Source organism: Phalacrocorax carbo, chromosome 6, assembly GCF_963921805.1.
Source record: "Phalacrocorax carbo chromosome 6, bPhaCar2.1, whole genome shotgun sequence".
Classification (NCBI taxonomy): domain Eukaryota; kingdom Metazoa; phylum Chordata; class Aves; order Suliformes; family Phalacrocoracidae; genus Phalacrocorax; species Phalacrocorax carbo.
In genome coordinates this window covers 26,443,271-26,462,555 of record NC_087518.1, presented here as the reverse complement: position 1 = coordinate 26,462,555, position 19,285 = coordinate 26,443,271, and the positions used below count along the sequence as shown (strand labels likewise).

The window sequence follows — 19,285 nt, the reverse complement described above, 5'->3', positions numbered from 1 at the left end:
AAAAAAAGTAAGCTAAAATATCTCTAGAGGTTACCTCTAGATGGTGTGGTTTTTTTCTGTCAAACCAATCACCAGTGGCTGCATTGTGTGATATTCTTGCCATTTAGTCAAGATAATTTAGAGTGCCTTACTTTCTAAACAGTAGAATTGCTCATTAACAGTTCGTACTGCTTTATCTCTGTTGTCAACAGAATAAGAAGTTGGAAAGAATGGACTTCTTAGTTGGTAGGGAGAATCTAATTTTGTTACTTTAGCCTGCATTATTACATTGCCTATAGTAGATAGGATCAAGGAGCTTGGAGCAACTGGTGCAGAATATGCAGTTTGAGTCTTAGAGCACTAAGAACCATTAAAACCTTCATCAGTATTTAGAACAGCAGTATTTTGTAATTTGGCTATTGATGTTCTCCTCTGTAAAAATTGGGATTTTGTGTTCATCTCATGAGTACAAAATATTTTTATGAACCTAACCATGGGAAAGGGCAGTAGTTGTTCTAATGAGTCTAACAGATTTGGAAAAGGTTATAATATGTTGCATCATGTATGAGGTCTTCCAGTGATGAGGGAATAAACATTTAAAAATACTTTCATTTGTCATCTACTTTAAAAAAGAAAAGCCCACAGAAATTACGTCATGACTATAAATCTTGAACACAAGTAATGGGCTAATGGTAAATATTACATAATCGGAGGTGTGGGATTTTCAGACATTACCAGAAAGGCAGACTAGCATTTGGTCATGAAAGAGAACTTGTTTCACCTTGAGTGGGCAGAAAATCAGGCATTTTCAGTAAAGCGTGCTGTTCAAAAGACCCAGAAAATTTAAGCTTAAGTAAGAGATTGAAGAGTAGGAGGCAGTTTCTTCTTGATTAGATCTCTAGTGAAAACACTTATTCAGGCACAGAACAGAGTGACAAACAGAAGGGCTCCTGATTAAAACAACAAAGGTGGTTCTTGGGCTGGAAGATCTGTGCTGAGAAAGATTACAATGGCTCTGTTTTGTTTAAATAATCAGACTAAAGGAGGTAACATTCTGATATATGCCAATGGAATAGGATAATTTGTTAAAAAAAATAAGGCTAGTAATAAACTAGGAGAGAAAAATTAGGATTGAATCAGAGATTGTGGAGGTCTCTGAAGGTGCCACATATAAAGCTATTCTGAAAAAAAACCCTTTCTAGTGGACATGACCCAGCACAGAAAGGGAAATGGAATAATTGCCGCTTAATAAGCTTGCATTCTTTATTTCTAGATTGTTCGTGCTTTCTTTTTTAATATGCTTTTAGAGTTGAATCTCCTTGGGCAAATTCTCTACTGGCTGGTCAGGAAAATCCTCTGCTGAAAAATGTTTTATCTCTGCTTTTTCATGAGTTTAGCCATCACCAGTAAAGGGAATGAGGAAGGGTATGATGGTTCAGTGCCTCTGCAGAGGAAAGGCTGCACACAGGAGCTCTGTTTTTTACCATGTATTTAACAAAGTTATGTGCTCCAAGTTACAGAAGTCAGGGAAGGAAAGCCCTGTATGAGAGGAGAAGTGTTTCCTACAGAGGTTTTCTACTGCCCTGCTAAGTTGGAACTGCTCGGGTGCTTTCATGATCCTCAGTAAAACTGGGCGGATCAGCAATGAAGAAATCCTGTTAGATTGATCAAATTAACCACGTGATAGGTTCCAATATGAGGCCATCTGGGATGACTCCATCATGTGCTAATACACACTAGGACCATAAGTGCTTGGTTTGTTCTTAGTCATTCTCTTTCCATATATTATAATTGACATGACTGATACAGTAGCAGTAGAGACAGTGATGTCAGGTAAAGATACACAGTGAAGACCAAGACACATTGTACCGGTAGAAACAATTCGATATCCAAGAAAATATGACCACGTTGTACCATTGGGCACAGAAGAAAATGTTCAGAAATAATTTCTGTTGTAACCTCGATTGATTAAAAAATAGGCTAAAATGCAATTGTTTGTAGGTTACCTTATTAGCAGAAGCTAGCACTTTTTTTAAAAAAATAAGAACAGTAAATTTTCCCCTTCAAAAGGCTAGTCTGTGACTTAAAATGCAGAACTCCATTGACTGTGTCCTGCCTGTCATACTGGGGGAAAAAAAAAAAAAAATTGTGTTTATGAAATTAATCAAGCTCCAGTTAGGGTTTCTGTGGATTGTCAGATCAAACAGCAAATAACATGAAAGAGCAATCTGTGCGTCCTTGCCATTACAGTGCTTCCACTGAATTTGACATTTCATCAAACTGAGTGATTAATGGGAAAACTTAACTGGCCCAATACAGATGTGAGCTATGGAACCTGCTAAAATAAGCCATGCTATTTCAGAGGTGATAAAATGTGCTGCTGTTCAAATTTACAGGCTCCTGGTAATCGAGATTATCATTAATCTAATGAAATCCAACTCAACAGGAAGCACTACTAAAACTAGAAGTCATGCATTTGGTATGTTCTGTCGCTTATTTTGTGGTGATGCTCTGCTTCTCTTATGACAATTTCTGTATGAAGTAAGAGCTTGGGAAAACTAGTTTATGTGAGAATAAAATACTGGTTGGGTCAAGTGCCAAAAGTGTAACTTTACAGTGCAGAAGAAAAAAAGAACACATTTTAAATCCTAATAGGTCTTTGCAGAATCTGAGTAACACTTTTAAGAATATCAAGGTCTTTAAGAGTCAGGTTTTAAATAGAATATTTTATTATAACAGACTCTTACCAGTCTCTTCTTGCAGAAACATGGAACAAGTAAATAAAAGGAAGTCTGTAAACCAGTGTGTTTACTGTATTCTTAATAAATTATTCTATTTAGTCATGACTAAATAGCATCACAGCAGTTCCAAATGATGAGTTTTATTAGCTAGGCTGGTTGGGGGAAGTCAATATAGCAAATGTTGATACTGTCAAACAGTTGCAGAGCCCGTTGGTGTTGATAGAGAGCTTCCCACTGGCTTCAGTAGATTGTGGGTTAGGTCATACAAAATGAAAATACTACGTAAATCTTACTATACACTTACTTTTGATAACAATTTCTTACGGCTTTCATATATTTACATAAGTCTGCATAACAGTCTAAAAAGTCCTCAGCATATGGAAGAAGCAATAATCTTAGTCCTTTAAATGATCCTTTATTGCAGATTCTTTTGATTTTGTGTTGAAAAGAAATATATTTACAAAACTGCTGTCTTTAAAAACCATGTACTTAAATGTGCCTAGATTATATCACTGAAATGTTAATTCTAATATATATCATTTCATCAGATTGTTTAATAGTTTTTCATGGGACAGTAGGCAAGATTACCAAATGTATTATGGATGAAATTCAGTAAGAGTGAGTGCCGGATTCTCCACCTGGGATGGGGTGATCCTGCTTAAACATGCAAACTGGGGGATGAGAGGCTAGAGAGCTGCCCTGCAGAAAGAGATCTGGGGGTTTGGTTTGATGGCAAGGTGAATAGGCGTCAATAGTGTGCCCTGGCAGCCAAAAGGGCCAACTGTGTCCTGGGGTGCAGCAAGCACAGCACAGCCAGCTGCTCGAGGGAGATGATTGTCGCACTCTTCACTGCACTGGTGTGGCCCCACTTCAAATACTGCGTGCAGTTTTGGACACCTCAATATAAGAAGGACATCAGACTATTAGAGTGTGTCCAGAGGAGGGCGACCAAGATGGTGAAAGGCCTCAAAGGCAAGATTTACGATTTGCAGCTGAGGTCACTTGGTTTGTTCAGCTTGGAGAAGAGAAGGTTGAGAGGTGCCCTCATCTCAGTCTAGAACTTTGAAAGGGCGCAGCGGAGGAGGAGGTGCTGATCTCTCTCTGGTGACCATAGATAGGACACGAAGAAATGAGTGAAGCTGCATCAGGGGAAGTTCAGATTGGGCATTAGAAAAAGGTTCTTCACTGAGCAGATGGTCAGTGACAGGAACAGGCTCCCCAGGGAAGTGGTCATGAAGCCTGTCAGAGTTCAAGAAGCATCTGGATGATGCTGTTAGTCATATGGTTTAGTTTAAGTAGTCCTGCGAGGAGCAGAAAAACTATGGTTTTTCTGGTACAAAAACTTCAAGACTAAATCTACTTCTTTTTCTTCTCCACCCCCCCCCCCCTTTTTTTTTTTTTTTTAAATGGAGTAATGGAGTTAAATAATTAGTTGTTTCTAAACAGATCTTGAAAACTGGACTTGCTTTCTGGACAACATTTTCTATTCTGTCACGGCTAGTGTACCACACCTTTTAAGTTCATGGAAGTCTGGCTGGTTGTGTCAGAAGTCTGCCAAAATGTTTACATACAAATGATAATTCCAATGAACCAGTTATTTGAGACTACTGGGTACATAGATATAAACACACATCCATTACCTTGCTTGAAGTAAATTGTGCTAGCTGTTTATAAAAGTTGACAGTCTGCAGTTTGTGTACTGTAGAGGGTGCTACTGTTCTAAATGATGAACAAACTTTTGCCCTGTTGTGGTAAACTGGCACTACAATTATTTTTGAGCATATAATCTTCTTATTGATAGGATCAGTAATTAGTTCCCAGTTCACTGTTCAGACATGCCCAGAAATCAGTGTTCAAGTGGAACTGATTCCTGTGTGCATTATGTTATTTGGACACGAATCAGACTACTGGTCCTGCAAGAAATTGAGAAGAGCAAATTGCAGTGTTTAAGGGTATGCAGTGCTTTGAAAATAGGAGCCTTGTGCATAGTGGTTTGCGGGACTAGACCCCACATACTTGTCCCACTCTGCTCTGCACTGGTGCGGCCTTACCTCGAGTACTGTGTGCAGTTTTGGGTGCCACAGTACATTAAGGACATAAAGCTACAGGACAGTGTCCAGAGAAGAGCCACAAAGTTGTTGAAGGGTTTAGAGGGGAAGCTGTATGAGGAGCAGCTGAAGTCACTTAGTTTGTTCAGCCTAGAGGAGACTGAGGGGAGACCTCATCACAGTCTGCAGCTTCCTCACAAGGGGAGGAGGAGGGGCAGGTGCTGATCTCTTCTCTCTGGTGACCAATGACAGGACCCAAGGAAATGGCAGGAGGATGTGCCAGGGGAGGTTTAGGTTGGCTATTAGGAACAGGTTCTTCCCCCAGAGGGTGGTGGAGCACTGGAACAGGCTCCCCAGGGAGGTCGTCATGGCGCCAAGCCTGACGCTATTCAAAGAAGCACTTGGACAACACCCTCAGATGTGGTGTGAATTTGGGGAATTGTCCTGTGCAGGGATGGGAGTTGGACTCGATCCTTGCAGGTCCCTTCCAACTTGGGACGTTCTACAATTCTATGAACTGTATATTCTATAGTTGTTTAATTTTAAATGTGCAAGATTTTTATCTGGAAGATGAATTGTGAAGCAAGACATGCATAAATATATCACATATCTTGAAAAGATTCTGACTATGAGAGGTCATGCTAATAACTCCACTAGGCGGCATTTGTATTAGTAGCTGTCCGCTTTCTATGCATTTAGGCTTTGGAAAGCAACTGTTTTACATAGTCAGTTTCAGGTGAATAATGATATTGCTTTCTTTCCTTCTCTTCCCTACATATTATGTAAGAAATCATCAACAACGGGCAGCCAAATGTGACTTGAATTGGGGCGTGTTCATTTTGTTAATTTTACTCATGCTGACAGCTAACCTCGCACTCTTCTCAAATGCCTTACCTAGAGATCCTGACTGTGAAAGCATTGCTTCTTTTCTATGGAAGTGCTCCGAGAGTTGATATGCAGGTATTTCCATAGTGATATGCAGGGATTCCATGCTCAATACTAAGAGTAATAAGGTATAACATGAATTTCAAACTACTGTTTGGTGAAATTCTGTAAATCAGTAACACCAAAGAATTTTGTTCCTCATCTCCCCTCAGTAAAAAAAAAAAAAATTAATTTAAGCATTTAATAAATGTCTTTGATAGGATTGCACATTTATCATATTGCAAATAGGAAATAATTCAAGTAGGGCATAACTGTATTTCCAAAGTACAGTAAATAGCATGAAAACTAGGTTCTATTTCACAGCAAACTCATGCTAAGAATTTCTTAATGATTTTTTTTCTGAAATGACTGAGCCATGACTTTCTTCTGTAAGTTATTTTTTAGAGATTGAGGAAAATTCATGTAGTTTGTGGCTCAAAATTTGGAGAATGTGTTTGAATATTATACATTTTTATAAAAGTTGTTGGTTAAAGCTACTTTTAAACATTTAAAGAGACTTAACTTCAGTGTTGCGTTTGTTTTCAAGCCCCAGATTGTTTAAATTCAGTACTTACTATTCCTGTTTATTTTCAAAGCTGAAGTAATCTGTTGAAATGTGAATCATGCCAGAGTTTGGCGGTTTGAAGGTTGCCTCATCTAAATGATGTTTAAGTAGAAAGACTGAATTTAAAGGATTAGCATCTCACTAATTAACTAATGTTTTGAGCATATTCCAATATATGCAATGGACTTAGCACTCATGGGGATCAGAATTGGTAAGCGGTAAATCTTAGTTTTTCAACTAAGACATTTGACTGTCACTACAAATTGGTTGCTTTTCTCCTGAGGCAGATGTGGTGTTATCTTTGAACATGATCTCTTTCTCTCTGGTCTGGCTTTTTTGGACTTCTCTCAGGGTAATACAGATGTCCTCGGTTTTCCTGCACCCATTAGGATAACGTGGTCCATCTGGTGCTTCAATATAAACAGCATTATAAAAGTTAAGCCATGTCCAGACGTCTTCAAAGTTGTCAAGAGGTGGTTTTCATATTCCCCATATGGCATTTCAGAACAAATTTGGAAAGAGATATAAGTGATGAATAGGAATTCTTTAAATTAGACTTGTGATACAGTGTATTTCTACTTTTGTTACTGGCAAAAATATTTGATAACACTACGCTGAGTATGCACCTGCTGTAATAAAATTATGGATTTCAAGCTTCATATTTCATTTTTATTTATTACAAGAAAACAGTATAAACCAGTACTGCAAATGCTTGCTTCATTGTTGTCTTCTTACCAATTGCGTGTTTGTACAGAATTAATTGTTAGGCGATATTTTCATATACCATTTCAGTATAAACTTTTTTTTTTTTGCTTTCTGCCATCTGTTATCGGTAACACCTAAGACATCCTTAAGAAATATGTTGCCAAAGGCAGTGTTTTCCACTGATTATTCTGGAGTTTCATTCTTCCACTGTTTAAACCAGTGATGACACTTCAGGACCACAGTGGGAAAATGATTTTGCAAAAGCAATAACATTGTTTTAATATGCAGTACACATGACTATCACTGAGGTAGATTTAGTTTCATATAATAGCATTTTGTCATGTTGAAAATGGACACAATCACTTTTTTTTGTTAACACTTGAGATGACGTTCTGTGGTGTTCTGTTTTTGGATGGTGCAACAGATTTTTGCTTGCATATAATAAAAGTGGGAAAGGTACTCTAAGCTTTGGCTCAAGCAAACAAGGTGCAGAAAGAGACTGAAACCATATCCCTTTTCCAACTTCAGAATGTAAGAGTAGTTCCCTATTATCAACAGATTTTTTTTTAAAAAGTTCCCATTTACTCCAAAACAGATATGTGGTGCCTAAGGCACAAAACTGCCAGGTTCCTAGAAGAGTGTCTGCTTGTTAGGCCTGGGAGACTGGGTCATTGAATTCAGTTCTGTTCTATCACAGCAATCCTGACACATAATAATTACTCATAATCTTGCCTTCAGATTAATTACATCGTCTCAAGCTATATTCTAGAAAAAGTAAAACTGACTAGTAAATGAGTTACAAATTTGGTGATGACAGTCGCCAGTACCTCTGATACATTCTTTAAAAACAATATCAAGTTTCTAAGCATAGTGTTTCCAATAAACCAGTTTTTCTAAATAAGCTAAGTGGATGAAGTTTAACATGACTGGTTGTTAGGATATTGTTCCCATTGAAATGAATTTTCACTGGCATTGTTGACTTTAATGAGAGCAGGATTGCATCTTTTAGTGGTACTCATTTTATATGAAGAACTAATAGTGAAATATGTATTTCAGTATACTTTAGTACACACTTTAATGTTGAAAATCACATTATGTATTCTTTTTATTACAATATACTGCATGACATATGTTAAGGATACAAAGATGTTGAAGGAGAATTATGTATGTGTGGTAGGTAGATTCAATTAGCATACATGTGTATTTTCAAGACACTGAAGGCCATACAGGAAGTTTTTGTGTAGCTACTGGTTAAGATACATGTATCATTGATTTTTTTTCTCTCCTTTTTTTCCTGCAGGGCCAAGGCTTTTCGTGGAAAGAAGGTCCATGGAGAATACGACATAAAGGTTGAACAGGTAACTAAATGACTTCATCTGAATGTTATTTGTATATTTGTGTATTTGTAGAAATACTTATGTGTGTATAAATACATACCTCCCTGGAGGTATTTAAAAGACATATAGATGTGACACCTGGGGGACATGGTTTAGCAGTGGACTTGGCAGTGTTAGGTTAATGGTTGGACTCAATGATCTTAAAGGTCTTTTCTAACCTAAATGATTCTATATGTATATATGTATAGATAGATACATGGTCCCTTGGCCTTGGAAAAAACCTCACAAGTTAAATAAAACACACAAAGATTTAATTGTTTCATTCTAACTTGTCTCTTTTTAGACGATTCTGACCATAATTTGCACAACATTAAAAACATGTCATATTCAAAAGTTGCTGCTTAGAGACTGTGAATTTCCCAGACACTCCCTGAATTACATGTTGCATTTCTGTATCACTAATTCCATCACTTAAGAATATACATACATTCTGGTTGCAGTGCTAGTATGTGGGATTTTTTTTTTTAAAAAGCACTTAATAAATATGGAGATTTAATTTGGGGTGCATAAGAATTATGGCTATTTTATTTGAGCTATGTATCAAACTAGGGAAGTAAATAAGTCTTTTCACTGCTTTTCAATCTTGAATTCTATGAACAGATTCTACTGTAAGAAGCTTCAGTACTTAAAAGGAATTGTTTTGCCATTGGAATTTCAGAGAGTGAGGGAAAATTATCGCTAGCTGTGTGGATTCAACTTATCTAGATTCACAGTAATAGTACAGCATCTAGCTTTGCTCCATTGTTTACACCATTGAATATCTGCTGATGTTCTTGGCTTGGAAACATGGAAAGCTTTGCCAGGGATCTTCAAGAGTACTGAGGGAGAGATGAGAAAGAGAAGACAAGCTATTTTGTCCCAAAATTCCATCTACTCCTAAATGAGACCTTGCAGTTGACATCATGCACACTTTCTTTTTAATATTAATAAAAGCTCTGTGTAAGCATATAATTTCCTTCATATGGTCTCTGTAGGACGAGAATCACCTTTAATCTGTAAGAGATTGAAAGTTCCTGAACCATACTAATCACTTTGTAGCACGTCAACACTGTGACAATCATATGCAAATAGTTGTTAACAACTACTTCAGTGTTCTTTTGCTAATATCAGAGACCATTATTTTATTTTTATACTACTTACAGCAACCTATCTATAACATACAATATTTTCTGTCACGTACTAAGTTTTTAAACTACATCTATATTGTGAATCCTTGTAATTTTTAATATGATTTATTAATTTGAGAGATTGATTGTCAATCTCAGATTAAGTAGATTTTAAATGATCTTTTAACATTGTCAGCACTTATACAGATATTTCAGTCTCTCACCATTTGCACTGTTTTTACAATAATCTTAAAACAGCCCTCTGTGTTTGGAACATAGTAACACTGATCCAAGAAAATATATAAGTGTATGGGATTTAATGAAGAGACATCCGTTCTTGAAATCAAGCACATACTTAGGCTATTGAGTTGGAATTGTGGTTAGAGTAGTCAACACTTGCCTTAACTGAACACTAAATTCTGAAAGCCTTACACATATTTTATTTAGGAAGACTTTCAGTGATACCATTTTTCAAGAGGAGACTAATGAGAATTCTGACACCCTCTATTCTGTGTTAGTGTCTGGGATAGCAAAGACGCTTTTATTTATCCACTAGAAGACAGTTGGCTGCATTTCAATTATTCTGCTGTCTAATGTTATTGTAAAGTGCCTTGAGAGTCTAAGCTGATGAAAGACTGTGGATAAGTGAAAAACATCCTGTCCTTTCCTTTCAAATAACTGTAGATTCAGAGTATGGAAGTGATTCCTTCTAAATTCCACATTTCCAGTGTGAGAAGATATTTTGAAAAAGGTCTTTATTTGTGAATTTTGCAAGTTAATTGTTTATTAGCACCAGGTCTTTTAAAAGAAGAGTAAATGCACAAGAAGAGACACTAAATGCTATAAGAAAATATTCTATTTATCGTAGTTCTTTCAACATTGCTGTTGTACTGTTTTCTCCAAGACTTTATATAAAGGTTTGTTGAGTCTGTATTAATCTGTTTGATAACACCATACAAAGCAAAAATATAATCTGTATGCTGCTTTGCAGACATGAATGCGGAAATACACTTGCTTCAGCCCCACAGTCCTTTTTCATAAAGGTTTTTACTTTTTGCTTTCTTTGTATTAGAATTTATTCAAATGTAATGTGTCATACGTGGCAAATACTGTTGGATTAATATTCTCTTAGTGCTCATTATATTCCAAATGTATAATGTAAGCAATTCAGGTACTAATACTTAAAAGAAGGGATTTAGGAAAATAAAGGTAAAATATACCAGACTGACTAATGTGAGTCTCCTTTTCGTAGGCAGAATTTTCAGAAATCAACTTGATAGCCCATGCTGATGGCAATTATGCAGTAGATATCCAAGTATTTCGAAATGGCACTAAAGTTGTCAGGTAAGAAAAAACTAAATAGAATAACATCAAAAAGCAACGAATTGCATAGTGTATGTCTGTAAAAGGTACTGAATGATTTTTTTGTATATGCGTGGTAGGGATTTTGACAGATGCGATACATCTCGTCATTGGCATGAAGAGTAGGAAATAAAGTATCTGATCAGTGCAGTAAGACCTGTTTGACAGGAAGGAAATCTCTGATATTTTGATCACACAGAAGATGGATTTGATTAAGATGGGAATGAAGTCTGGTATAAAGAACAAATGATTGGGAGTTAGGCTTACCAATCTGGGTCTGTCTTTGTGTTACAAAGACAGTCTTGGTAATTTTGTGTAAGCCAGACCTTTCCAGATGAGCAGTATTTTTATCCAGTGTTGAATATTTTCTGTAGAAACAGTCAAAGTCACAGCACTTCTTTCAGGATAGTTACTGGAATGTAGTTTGAAATACTTGATACTGTTTGAAAGATTTTGGTTTAAAAGCCTGAGATTTCCCAATAGGCTGTTCTGTCCACAAAGGATTATTCCAGTTGAAGGCAGGGTAATTTTACCATTATTTTTCAGTGAGGACATCAACAGCCCTGTAAATATAAGGGGAGAAAACAGGGGTACGTCTGGGCAAAATAAAAGCTTAAGTAAGTATTAGGAACATTATTTCAGGCAGTCCTATGTTTTATCTAATTTGTGGGAATTACTCCTAGTTGGGCCAGTGCAGTTATGTATGAGTTAAGTGTAGAAGTTGTTTGGCTGAACAATTTGCATTCAGAAAGGTAGATCAAGGCACTAACAGTGATGCGGTAGTTTACTGTTTATGTTTTTCTTTAGGGAGCTGGGCAGCATACAGCGTGTCTTGTATCTTCATGTTTTTGCACAACATCTGTCCAAATAAAAGTTTTGGAATTTTCTACTCATTCACGTTTTTAAAAAAAAAATAAATAAAAATAACCCAGGGGAAAAAATGAGTGTACTTTATGCTTTGAAACTCACAACTATTTAATCTCTTCTGTGTTCTAAAAAAACTGCAGCTTACTACAACAACCACTTATGCCAAATCCACAAGATTATTTCCTTAGGGGAGGGTAAGAGATTTGATTGATTTTTTTAAATTTTTTTTTTAAGGTTTGGGGGAGTTTTTCCCAACGATAGAAGTTTTGAAGCCACGAAATCTTGATCACTGATCCTCAGTTGCTTTTTCTGTAGAGAATTTTCCAAACAGAACAAAAATATTGAGGCCAAGTTAACATCAAAACATGTCAATATTTAATGTGAGTTGGGAACCTCCAGAAAAGAGCATCTGCAAGGATGTATATTCGCAGTTTATGGGAAAACTTGGTAAAACTGCTGCTTGTGTTAAACAGAGGAATCTTGTTGTGTCATTAGATAACTCTGAAAATGAGATGACAAAGGATTTTATGATATTACCAGTTTTATGGGTATTTTATTTAACCAAATAGAGCTACCTGAAGTAGATAAATTTCACTCAAACCTGTGTGGGATACCTGCATGTGTCTGCACGCTTTCTGGTGTGAGAAGGATATGCAGACATGATGGGACAGCAGTGCTCTGTTTCTATGATAACTTATGTGGAGATTACAGAGTATCTTTTAAAAGCAAAAGGATTTTTCATAAGTGTTCTGTATCTTCAGATAAGGGCTAGTCTTTATGTTGCTTTAAGCCTAGTTGGTTTGTAAAGTTTATTGCCTGAAGCTTGGAATGTGTTTCTTGTGTCACTAAGGAATGCAGAGATAGTGATGGATACTATGTTACATTTTCAGGTGATGAGAAACTTCACTTGAAATCCAGTGTTAAGTATGGGTCAGAAAGTAGGATGTGTAGCATGTTCCTTTGTTTCTGTTTGTCTCAACTATCAAGAGTGATGGGAGAAACTGCTGGTTCCACTAGTATCAAAGTTCATATTGAATATGGACTATGAGCATATTACTGAAAAGGCTTGAACACTGAGATAGTCTTATGTGTTATCAATGTAAGGCCCAAAGTGACCTTGTATCATAGACTTATGAGCAAAATATTAATTAGTAAAATCATAGAAATTTCAGTGACAAAATTTTGCTGCTTCAATTTAGGAGGAAAAAACTAACAGGCACCTGCTTGTTTCATTTTTTGTGAATGAAAATCAAACCATGAAAAATGATTTATTGTGTTACATAATACTGAGATTTTGGATCTTACAAATGCTTGAGCCCAGATTAAAATTTTCCTCATGACCTTTTGTATACACTGTAATTCTCTCCAGAAGTAATTACAGAACTAGAAAAATTATGTAAATGTATCATAACCCTTTGAGAAGTTTTTGCAATGCAAAATATGTAATTTTTTTTAAAGTACATTCCCCCAGTTGTTTCATTAAATCACTATTTTAAAGGACATTTTCTGTTCTTCTATTTAAAAACACAGTACTGTGTTTGAGATGATGTGTAATCCCCTTAGCACTATTTTAAATGAGGGGGGGGGTGTCTCTTTTTCAGTGAGTGGTCTGCAGTTTTGATTAAGGCATCATTAGTCCTCCGAGTATTATATTCATGCTGTGCCAGCAAATTGAATTTCCTTGTTTCAAACACTTGGTACACCACCATGAAACCTAGATCACAAGTTCTCAGAACTATGGTACAAGTATTTTTTTTGAAACTTGTTAAAGGCAAGCATTTCTTTACAAGTTTTGGTTGTCGGTCTACAGTGCCATTTTAATGACTCTTGACAGCAAATCTTTATAACGTTGCTTTTGCCAAATCATGCATTATATTTGAAAGCCAACTTAAGAATCCAGCTAATAAACTTTGACTTCTGCATTCAGGCTGGAATCTCAAAACTGCTTAAGCAATTTTAACATGAATTTTAATCGTTTTGGGTTTGTTTTATTTTAGTGGAGTGAGATTTCTGAGTTATTTCATAATCTTTGGAATTTTTCACTCCAGCATATAGCCTACATTTATTCAAGGCATGTAAATAATCACACTAATTACTACACTAATATAATTTACCCTGAAGTTGTACCTCAGGAGGTTGATGGCTTCGAGCTAGTCAGTGTTTTCTCCACCCATAAAATTTGAATAATGAGAATCCTTCAGCAAGAAAATTTAGGAGTGAATTTCCCCTGTACTTGTGGTTCTGTCCTGTTCTGTTATGTCTTCTGTTTTCCAAAACCTTCTTCAGTAACTAAATGTTAGGGTTTGAGTGAGGTGAAGATGGTGTCAGACTGTTCTAAAAGGTGCATGGTGATGGGACAAGAAGCCACAGAGGCTGCAACAGGGGAAATCCTGGTGGGATACAAGAGAGAAAGAGGAAAAAAAAGTGCAGTTGTAGGTTTAGAAATTAATTTTGACAAAGTGTCTTGATCAAAAGTTGAATTGTTATTATCTCCCAACTATGATATGATTCCTTTTGTGAGCAGTGGGGTTGCTGCATCTCTTACTGTCTTAGAAACAGTCTGACAATAGTTGTGGAAAAAAATTTTTTCCCAAGAAGCTTACGTTTCTGGCAGAGACATTTGCCTGCTTTGGTTTTGACTGTCATTGGTGTACATAAACTAAGAACAGAGTCAGAATTTATATGTATGATTTATCTTTCAGTGGGAAAACAACCTGAAAAGCCATGATAATTTGTCTCTCCTCCTAATAGAGTCACATTATTGACTGGATGCCAGTGTTTTCTGAACAGCTGTTAAGAAATGATACAGTATAGAATTTCTTAATGCCATATTAATTCTTTCTGTCTTGTAGCATTTACCTTTGTTTTGAGTGTTCTTTTAGTACTTCTCCATCCATCAGCTAGACATTTTTCCCTTTTAAGACTTTGCTGTTGAAGGAAAAACAATTTGATCTCTGGCTATTAGTAATGTATCTTTTTCTTGCTAGGTCATTCCGGCCTGATTTTGTCCTTGTTCGACAACATTCATTCAGTATGGCAGAAAATGAAGATTTCCGTAACTTGATCATTGGAATGCAGTATGCAGGCATCCCTAGCGTCAACTCCCTGGAATCAGTCTATAACTTCTGTGACAAACCGTGGGTGGTAAGTGATGTATCAAAAAGTTCTTCTGGTGCAAAAACAGTCAGTGACTTTTTTTATTTATTTGCTTGTTTAGCTCCCTTTTGTGAATATTGAGTATCAACTGCAATGTTACTTAGCAGAGCAGTGAAGTAGTAGTGAAAGGAATAAAAAGTAAACTAAGATATTTAAATAATTTTTTCAAAGAACCAGTGTAGGCAGTGTGGAGACAGAAAAAAGTATTTATAGTACAAATAATGAAATAATTGAGGAAACTAATGGAAAGCCTACCCACTGCTAACATACTTCCTCAAGTGAGGAAAGTGTGTGTATTCACAATTTGTCTGGGAAAAGCAAGCTGAGAATATTTTTCATATTTGTGGTTTTGAACATAATTTAAACAGACTTTTAGCCAGTGTTTTCCTCATGCCTGTGAAATTTTTGGGGCTGTGCTTTAGCAAGGAAATCTGAAGCTATTAGTTTCCTCATTTGAAAGCTCTTTTCATAATCTTGTGCATATGGGGTAGGAGTTTGTCTTTTCAGTTACACCTAGAGTAATGAGGTACGCAGTGTAGAAGTCAATGCAGTTTTTCATTACATGCTTTGTAGTGATGAAGGTAGAATTTGGTGACCTTTTCGGTTCATAGAGGACTAAATAATAGTAGCAACAAGGTAAAATGTGGTGCTGTAAAAGATGATTATCAATGCTGTAATCACTGTTCCTTTAATAGATGTATTCAGTTGCCCAAGAGCTAATGCAACTTTAAAGAATACCACTTGTTATAACTAGCTGAAGCTTCATAACATTTTTAATCTGATGTCTGGGTAAGAAAAGAAAGGTTGTCAATATTTTTCACACCGAAGGAAAGTTGTACTGTAATACTTTTCATTGCGTTGAAGATGTTTATTTTTCACACTATGAAAATCCCTCAAAAAATTGTCAGCACATTTTAACATAGACCTCTTTCAGCTAATTTTATCATACTTTTATACTGCAGAAAGCTACAGTGGAGAATAAATAATTGCTAGAGCTTTTATAACTTCTCAGAATACATGTTGTACATTGCTGAATCCATTATTTAATACAGCACATTTTCTGTGCTGTGTGGTGTTTCTTAATGCGTTGATTCATTGTATGTAATAAAGCAATGAAGCAATAACAGTAGCATTTATATGCAATAATGATGCAATAAAAAGTAAATTAATAATTCGTCCTTGTAATATTCTTCTGGTGGCATTACTGTCATGGCTGTTATTCCACCAAACCAATAAAAGTATGTCTTTCTTACAACTGGTCTTGTTGCACATAAAATTTCTATGCTGACTTTTTCATTCATAATAATAACTGGACGTAACTAGGAGCTATAGGAATATTTACTATATTAACTGGAGGACCTGGCAAAAGCAAGCATAAGGTTACATGTGTAAAGTAATTGTCATGTTCTGTATCTTTTTTGTTGTTCTATACAGTACATCACAAAAAATAATAAAGTATTATGCTTATAAGGTCTTATTTGAATTTAGAGTTATAATAATTTTAAAATAGTCTTGAATTTTGGCAGAGTTTTTTTTAAGGTGTGGCATAACGGTTCATGACAAAATGGCTGTTGTTTGAATTGACATATCTGTATCTTTGCTTTTTGCAAAAATTTCCCTTTTTAGCTGAAATTTCTGTGGTTTGTCTCAAGCTAGATATGAATGAAATGAAAATATTTTAAGCTAATTTTATTTTATTTGAACAGAGAGGAGAATGATTTTTTTCCTTTAAGATTTTTCTACCTTGACATTTCTACATCTGACTGCCAAAGTATGTTTTGTTTGAAATACTAAGATTTTTCACAGCGTCAGCAAGAGTTTGTTTCACATCTCTTAGGTATTTCCTCTAAGAAACAACTATCCTAGAGACATTTTAAAGTGTCAGACAGGTCACATGCTTCTAACTAGCATCTTTCACATTTTAATTATCTTCTGTAGTTCCCTGATGTGGTTTTCATTGAAGTGCACAGTTGAGAGAGCAGGGCCTGAGCATACATCCCCCATTGCAAGTCCATGGACAATTAGCCTGAGTAGGCAATGTTCATGTGTTGTGAGCATGATCGTGCTTTGCTCCACGAACCGCCTCAATTCTGTGTTTTAACTACCTGTAACCAAAAGTGAAGCCTGCAAATGTGTGATTGGTTCCCATTCTGAATATGTGGTGGCACTGTACTTTAGCTGAATCCTACTTAGAAGTGTCGACTTTTATTTTGAGCACAAAAACAGTTTCATACAAAAACGAGGGGGCTTGTTTGGGCATTTGACTTGGAATATCCTGACTTCTGTTCTTTGTGGTAGTGGGAGATGTAGACAAAACCACATCCATCCCAGAGCATCATGGAATCTTCATCAGATTCAGGAAAGGTAAACACTGCAAGTCATGCAAACCTGTTTCAACCCAAGCCCAGAATAAATACCCTGAGGGTAAAAATCCATTGATCCTTTGATGCAACCAGTTTCATGAATGTTCAAATAATGCAACAGAATCCAGGGACTGTTGGTTTTGCTAATGTTATAGCTTTTTTGATTACACCTAACCCCTACAAACTACCCTGCCTATGTGAAATCTCTACTGCAAACTGTAGGCTAGTTTTGGCTGCCTTAAGGTGCACTCCTCAATCTGTTGCTGAATGCTAACATTAAGCATAAAAAACATTGATGCCCATACTGTGCTCCTAGATGTACTTTCAGGCCAGTGAATCAGTGAAATTAGCAGTGATCCCCACTGATAAAATGACATTTATTTAAGCTGAATTGGTACAAACTTAGTTAAACTGTAACTAGAAAAAACTAGCAGAATTATTCTGCAAGTTCCTTGATTAGAAAACAGTTCAACATTTCCAGCACTGATTAAAGGTATTGAACCACCTGGCAGTCTCATCTCTTATATACTAAACTTCATGATTTGATGAAACTGAAATTGTATGCTTGTGGTTCAGACCATTTCCTTATTTAAATGTCTGTCTTTTTAATCATGGCCTAAATACTAAAATTCATTCTAATTCCAATTACAATTTATATTATTTGTAGTCTTAACATGTATAAAGAAGAAAAGTAAGTTCCAGTTCATACACATATCACAGAATCCCAGGTTGGAAGGGACCTCAGGGATCATCTAGTCCAACCTTTCTAGGAAGAGCAGAATCTAGACAAGATGACCCAGCACCCTGTCCAGACGACTCTTGAAGGTGTCCAATGTGGCTGAGTCAACCACTTCCCTGGGGAGATTATTCCAATGGTTGACTGTCCTCCCTGTGAAAAATTTCCCTCTGATGTCCAGTCGGAATCTCCGAGGAGCAACTTGTATCTCCATTCCCTCTTGTCCTCTCCATGTGACTCCGTGTAAAAAGGGAGCCTCCATCTTCTTTGTAGCTACCCCTTAAGTACTGGTACATGGGGATGAGATCCCCTCGAGGCCTCCTTTTCTCAAGGCTGAACAAACCCAGTTCTCCCAGCTTATCCTCGTATGGCAGGCTTCCCAGTCCTTTGATCATCTTGGTGGCCCTTCTCTGGACCCCTTCCAGCCTGTCCACATCCTTTTTGTATAGCGGGGACCAGAACTGTACACAGTACTCCAGGTGTGGCCTGACAAGCGCTGAGTAGAGTGGGATAATGAATTCTTTATCTCTGCTGGCGATGCCCTTTTTGATGCAACCCAGCATCCTGTTGGCCTTTTTGGCTGCAGCAGCACACTGTTTGCTCATGTTGAGCTTTCTGTCCACCAGGACCCCCAGGTCCCTTTCCACAGAGCTGCTCTCCAGCCAGGTGGATCCCAGTCTGTGCTGCACTCCTGGATTATGTTTTCCCAGGTGCATGACTTTACACTTCTCCTTGTTGAACTTCATAAGGTTCTTGTTGGCCCATTCTTCCAGCCTATCCAGATCTCCCTGCAGAGCAGCTCTCCCTTCTGGAGTGTCTACTTCCCCACTCAACTTGGTGTCATCAGCAAACTTCATCAGGCTACACTTGATGCCGTTATCCAGATCACTTATAAAGCTATTGAATAACATTGGCCCCAGTATCGATCCCTGGGGGACTCCACTAGTGACAGGTTGCCACTTGGAAAAGGAGCCATTTATCACCACCCTTTGGGTGCAGCCTGTCAGTCAGTTCCCCACCCACTGTACAGACCACCTGTCTGGGCCATAATGCATTAATTTCTCCAGGAGGACACTGTGGGGGACTGTATCAAAGGCCTTGGAGAAGTCCAGGTAGACAATGTCCACTGCCCACCCCATGTCAACCAGGCAAGTCGCTTTGTCATAGAAGGCCACCAGGTTTGTCAACAGCGATCTGCCTTTAGTGAAGCCATGTTGGCTTTTCCCAATCACATGCTTCATTTGACTTGTGATGCCCCCCAGGAGGATTTGTTCCATAACTTTCCCAGGGATTGAAGTAAGGCTGAGGGCCTATAGTTACCTGGATCCTCCCTCAA

At 37.1% G+C, this 19,285-nt stretch overlaps 1 protein-coding gene across 1 annotated transcript in view; it reads left to right on the top strand.

The window, feature by feature from the left end:
• The window catches only part of SYN2 (synapsin II), a 204,067-nt gene that overhangs the window by 73,258 nt on the left and 111,524 nt on the right, over positions 1-19,285 (top strand). Inside the window, 3 exon segments of the mRNA XM_064454350.1 lie at positions 8,263-8,320; positions 10,718-10,809; positions 14,682-14,838. Of these exon segments, the coding sequence (XP_064310420.1) occupies positions 8,263-8,320; positions 10,718-10,809; positions 14,682-14,838 (307 nt within the window).